Source organism: Haplochromis burtoni, unplaced genomic scaffold (genome assembly GCF_018398535.1).
Source record: "Haplochromis burtoni strain Fernald_Lab_line unplaced genomic scaffold, NCSU_Asbu1 Contig_217, whole genome shotgun sequence".
NCBI lineage: Eukaryota > Metazoa > Chordata > Actinopteri > Cichliformes > Cichlidae > Haplochromis > Haplochromis burtoni.
Genome location: NW_024582578.1, coordinates 938,061 through 944,360, shown reverse-complemented (window position 1 = coordinate 944,360; position 6,300 = coordinate 938,061). Strand labels below are relative to the sequence as shown.

General features: G+C 46.2%; 1 protein-coding gene across 1 annotated transcript; it reads right to left on the bottom strand.

The window, feature by feature from the left end:
• Nucleotides 1-4,315: 4,315 nt before the first annotated feature.
• neurog1 (neurogenin 1) lies at nucleotides 4,316-6,098 on the bottom strand. The gene has a single exon (XM_005937068.3). It carries the CDS (start codon nucleotides 5,831-5,833, stop codon nucleotides 5,249-5,251), a length of 585 nt encoding a protein of 194 aa, XP_005937130.1. The 5' UTR covers nucleotides 5,834-6,098; the 3' UTR covers nucleotides 4,316-5,248.
• Nucleotides 6,099-6,300: the final 202 nt, after the last annotated feature.

The following is a 6,300-nucleotide window of genomic DNA, read 5'->3' as shown; positions in this document are numbered from 1 at the left end:
TCCCAGCAGTGGATGCTTCTCTTTCATACAATCTCTCTACAACGACCCAATGATCAGCATCAATAGAATTTTCATTCCATGTATTTTAAAAATAAGCCAGAATCAAACAATAGTTTTTAAAACTAAACACAACTTTATTCAGAGATTATGGTTTTATCTCAAGTCCACGCTCCACTGAGAGATTTACAGGAAAGCCAAAGTTATGTTTGTCTTTTGTAAAGGGAGATTTCACCGTCCCATGTGTGTTCAATGTAGTTTGACTCCTGCACCTCCACCGTCACAATTTCAACTTGCAGAGCAACCAGTTAAAGATGGAGAGGAAGGGGGCAGGGGGGCCAGCGCCCTGCAGGCCAGCCCAGCTGAGCCCCGAGCTCTGAGTGCATCACTGTATTCATCATGTGCTCTAATCAATAAAGTTGTCTCTCCTCCTTGCTTTAACACACACACACACACACACACAGTGCAAGGATTGCTGGTGGGCGGCAGCCTTCTGTCTCCTTCATCTTTTCCTGATCAATATTAAATGAGGTGATAAAGCCATAAAGCTGAAACCACAACCTGAGACAGTACCGACAGGAAGTAGAACCCTGAAGTCCAGTATAAATTACAGACAGTACAAAAAGATCAACACATCCACTGTGATGTCACCCTTTTTTTATTAAACATCAACATCAGCACCAGAAGTGACCATACTTGGATGAAATTGTTTCGTATCAGGCTGTTTATAAACATGTTTATTTCTTGGGGTCTATGGGGCCTGACTCACTCCTAGCGCCTCTAGTGGATGTTAGCAGAAATGCAACTTTTGGTGCGTCTCTATTGGCTTAATTTTGGCGTATCCTTGCAGAGCTACAGTCTCACAAAATGTCACAAAGACCTTCCATGGACAGACTGTGCAACACATGTGGGAAAAAGGCATCTTCCTTCCCTGCCTTTCAAAATAAAAGTGTTTCACTAGTGTAGTTTTGGACAAGTAGTAACTCCAGGTAAATAACCAACTGAATAAACTTGCAGAACTTGCAGGTTGTTGTATTAAATACAAATCTCATCAGTGGTGTTAGTAGTTAATAGACAGAAAACGAATCTTGTCTTAATATCTTAATATTTTTTCTTGTTTTTGAGATACATTTCAAAACAATCCAGCAAACCCAGTCCACTCTGGGCCCACGGTGTGCTTCAGTAACAGTGAATGGGCTCCTGAGCACCGCATTTCAGTGTAGTTACTAATAATGAGGCCTGCAGGGTTTTGATCTTCTGTTTTATTTTGCTAAACCATCTTTCAAAAACTGAAACATAAAGTAACAAAAAACTGCTGAGTTCACAGAAACTAAGATTTGCCTCCGCTGGGTGTGACTTTCAGCTAAATCCTCTTAAGGGAGGGAAGCGTTGAGTTAAAAAGAAAGGAAGAATGCTTTAGAAGCTCAGCTCCTGTTTCCTGCTGTCCTCCTCCGGGATCCCCCCCCCCATTCGACTGAAGGCCTGATGTCCCTCTACCCCAAATCGGGCCTATCAGCTTATCAAGCCTGATGTCAGTAGCCAAACTTTGCCTCAGTTCCCAAAAACAGACGTTCACAGCTGCGGCCAGTTTAGAGTCACCAGTTAGACTGATTTCCATGTCATTGGACTTTGGGAGGAAGTTGGAAAGAATATTCAAACTCCACACTGAAAGCCCGCCTGTGGATTCTAAGTCAGGACCTTTCTGCTGTGAGGCATCACACCACCTCACCTCCTGTCCTCTGTATAACTTTGGAGTCTGTGTGAAAAGTCCTGATCCCAGGCTTCATGTGCCCACTGAAGTCTAAGTGATTCTTCTTGAAGTTTAGAAATGTTTGGTGTGTGGGACATCGCGATCCCATGGATTGTAAGTAAAACACAACGTTTTTGAAAAAGCACATGAACAGAGAATGAAGAGTGAAACCCAGTATGTACTTTTAGAGTTTTATATTGTATATTTTTTTACTGATCATAAAATGATGTCACATCACAGCAGCCCTGAAACAACTCAAGACCCAAGAAATTAAAAGTTTTGGATTTTCTTTTAAACCGTTTATTTTTTTTTATGTGGGGGTGAGCTTTTTAAAGCTTATGTCTCTCAAATATAACCAGGTCTGCATATGTCTGGGTGATCAGAATTTGTTATTTAAGTTGTTTGTTAAAGCATATTTCAGATACACACAAGCTTCAACCAGGTGAAGCCAACCTGAAAGCTGTGAAGCTGCAGTTCCTCTGATGTCCACCAGAGGCTCCAGCAGTGAGTCAGTCTCCATAGACTCCCATGTAGAAACTTTATAGCAGAAATAAATATATTTAAATTTGATACACAAACTGTTTGGTCTCTTATAGATAATTTAAGCCTTCATAACTTCTGTAAGGAGGGAAAAAATATTTCAACTGTTTAAATTGCATTAAAGCTTAAGGTTTGCATTATTAGGGGCATAGCCTGTTTTAGTGAGATGTAATATTTTTTATCCCACTAATATTGAGGCTTCAAGAAACCAATGGATGACTTCACAGTGGCTACATCCATCTTTTATATACAGTCTGTGGTTCTCCCCTGCTTGCTTGCTTAAATTGCTGGGTACACCTGACAGCTGCTGAGGATCATGGGTATTGGAGTATTTACAGGCGTCCCCTAAACTGAAGCAAGATGAGAACCTTCAAAAGGGAGGTCAGTCTGTCATCTGCGCGCGCGCGTGTGTGTGTGTTTAAGTTCCTCCCTTTAATAATAAAAATCCTGCTGGGTCCGGGGCTGGTGTGCGTGCAGGGCGCGTGTGTTTTCCAGCCAATGAGCTTCCTGCTCGGCCGCTGAGGCAGTTGACAGATTTGGCTTCATCCTCAGCGGCCACAATAGAAATCTAATTAAAACTTACTGGACCTCATTACGGGGCTGCAGGTGCACGCGGGCCGCCGGCGGTTAATCCCGCTCAATTAGCGCACGGCCCCGCGCACACCAACAATGCAGCGGGTCGGCATCGGGGGCGCGCAATCATCGCGTTCCCGGGAGGAAATAATGGGGGTCCTGAGATGTCTGTGATCAGAAACTCTCGGAAACAGGATAAACTTTAATCTTTCCGGTCTTTTCTGCTTTTTCTATCTTTTTTTATCAGATGTGTTTTTATATCATTAAATTATTGATACTGAGAATTGTCTCTGTATGCACTGAAAGGCTTTGTGATATCTCTGTGTCTGTGGATGTGAATCACAGTGTGTTTACCTGCAGATGAAAGTCAGCCTGTAACTTAATCTAATCTCATGAGAGAAAAACTTTGGCACAAGGTTTACGGTGACAAATACATAAATAAAATTTATAACAAATCCACAAAATATTTAACACAACTGCTGGTACAGAGAAAGGAGGAGGGGGAGGAAGAAAAGGAAATCAAGGAGTTGGTGAGAGAGGGTGAGGAGAAGAAGAAGAAAAATTAGGCCAGAGGAGGTAAAGAAAGAAAAGTAAAGGAGCAGGAGTAAAAGAAGGAGAATGGAGAGGAAAAGGCGAAAGAGGAGAATGATGATAGGAAAATAAAGGACGATAAGTGTGAGGAAGATGGGGAGAGGAAAAGGAAGCAGTAGGAGGAGAAAAAGAAAGGAAAACAAGCAGTGAAAAACAAAGAGGAGAATTCAAAGGAAAATGAGGAGAGGTGGAAGAACCATAAAAGAGGAGAAAGAGTCAGGAGGAAGATGCTAATTTGAAGGAAAAATGAGGAGGAGGGGACAGTGCAAGGGGAAGAGGAGAAGAAAGAGTGAGGTGGAAAAGGAGAAGGATGAATTGACGAGGAAGAGGAAAAGAAGGAGGACAAATGATGAAGGGGTGGATGGATGAGGAAGAAGGAGGAGAATGAGGAGGTGAAAAAGACATGGAAGGAAGAGGAGAAGGAGCAGGATGTGAATAAAAAAGGGGGAAATGTAAAAGATGAGAGGGGAGAGAAGGGAGAAAAGGAGGAGAAGGTGACAGAGGAGGAGAAGTAAGAGGATGAAGACAAAGAATGAGAAGAAGAAGTAACAGAAGAAGGAAACAACGAAGAAGACTCCTGCAGTATGACTCTCGGTCAGATTACTCCTGCTGGAGGATTATTGTCACTCTATACTCCAATCTCCTTCCTCTTTTCTCCTCCTCCAGCAGTTGGTAGCACTGTGTCCTCCCTCGGGTGTTCCCTGATTGTCTGTAGATCCTCAAAACGTGCAGAGACAACAAGACTGCTGTGACTCCCAGAGGAGGAAGAAGATTAAACACCTCCCTCCTCTGCCATAATATCTTTCATTATATTTTAATTTTGTATTTCACAAACACTCTTATTCTGAAGCGTTTCCAGGTCTCATTTTATTGTTTTATTTTGAAATTGCTCTCTAATCGCCTGTACACATGCGCAGAACAACAGGCTGGTGCATCTGTAAAGCTCATTAAATCACATTAAATCCTTTAGTTGCAGTTTGCTTGTTTATGATCTTCCACCGCTTTTTATTTGTGCCTCATTAACATCACAGTCAAACTTTAAACGATCTCCGTGTCGCGTGACGTGCTTCCACCTGCTGCTCTCAGCAAACCGTTATCTTATTAATATTAATTATCATTATAATAAAAAAAAAACTCACGCACGATCCCTGAAGCCATTGTCTGCGCCCGTGCACGGCGGTTAAACCCGGATTAAACTCAGATTACTGCAGCATATCTGCGCAGACTGAGGCTCGGGATCAAGGAGAAGCAGGCAGAGGCGAGTTTTATAGAAACGTTATAACTTTATTATTTAGTAGAAAAGTGGCACCAAAGCTCCAAGTAAATAGAATAAAATCTCTTTATGTACAAAATACAAATTTCACGTGACAAAACGAAACGAGTCGAATAAATAAAAACACAGCAGAGAGAGGTGTGTGTGTGTGTGTGGAATACATAATGAATGCGGGCAGCTCCTTTCAGTCTATTGTGGGAGCGTTGAAACTCGATTTCCACGCTCTCTTTTCTGCAGAATCACTCTACTAATTGTAAAATTGACTTTTCACCTCGGACACGAAAACAGAAAAACTGAGACTGAGGTAACCTGCAGACTCTGGGGGAGAGAGGGGGGAGAGGGGAAAGTGCAAAGGTTTTTGGAGAAATTTACAAAACCCAAAACTAATAATAAAAAAACAGATCAAATTCAGTTCCTTTCATTTCCAGTCCATCCGTAGAGGCACGACGACGATGGTGATGAGGTGTGAGTAAGGCAAATAGCGGCTCTCAGTCTTATTCCAGCGGGACCTCCGGGCTCATGGATCAGTAGATGCCCGGCACGAAGCTGCGGAAGCCGTACAGCGCGTCCTGCCGCAGGTAGCTGTAGTCCTCGGGCGCGGCGGGGCTGCCCGGGCTGGAGGCGCAGTAGGCCGGGGAGGACGAGGACGAGGAGCCACTGGAGCTCCAGGAGCAGGCATCGCTGCCCGGGCTCGGGGCCTCGGCTAGGCACGGGCTGAGCAGCACAGGCGGCTCTCCAGCCTTGCCCGCCTGCAGGTCCGCGATGCGGATGGTCTCGGACAGCGCCCAGATGTAGTTGTGCGCGAACCGCAGAGTCTCGATTTTTGTCAGCTTCGTCTCGTCCGGGAATGCGGGCAGCACGCCGCGCAGCGCGTCCAGCGCGTCGTTCAAGTTGTGCATGCGATTACGCTCGCGGTCGTTGGCTTTCAGGCGCCGGTTCTTCTTCACCACCTGCACCGTGGCGTCGCTGCGCGCGCGGCCGCGACGCCGCTGCTTCTTCTGCTGCTCGGGCTGCGGGGACGCGCAGCGCGGGCTGCGGGACTCCTCGTCTTCGCTGTGCGGGAAGAAGTCGCAGCTGTTGCTGTCGATGTCGGAGTAGAGCGAGTCCATGACTGCGAGGAGAGGAAGCGTGAGGGATCCACGCGAGAGGAATTCACCTGAAGTTTGTGTCAGTTCGGAGAGGCGCGCGTGTCTCTGCGTGTTTTCTGCTCTGGATCAGCTCGTGCGAGCCGGTGAGCCTGGCACACGACCGGCCTCAGCCCGCTTATATAGCGCGCGGAGGACAATGACCGGCCCCCTGCCCCCGCGCCCCCCCTGTGACCCCCCCGAGCTGGCATCAGCGCGCAGGATGAGGGGATGAATGCTGCGGCAGGTCTGCCCCGTGCCGCGGGAGAAGCTCATTAACATAATGACGCCCGCGGTGTTTGTCCGCCCAGCACAGAGAAGCGTGCCGGTAATCACGGCCAGCCAATCAGAGCGCGCGGCCGGCCACGCGAACTACACGCATTGCCCCCCCGCGAGACAGAAAGGACCAAACCCACTACGAGAGTTTAAACCAAAAACATGAAAAAAGGTGG

Excerpts from the sequence above, each read along its gene's own strand:
- neurog1 (XM_005937068.3), bottom strand. The coding sequence starts at position 5,833 with ATGGACTCGCTCTACTCCGACATCGACAGCAACAGCTGCGACTTCTTC.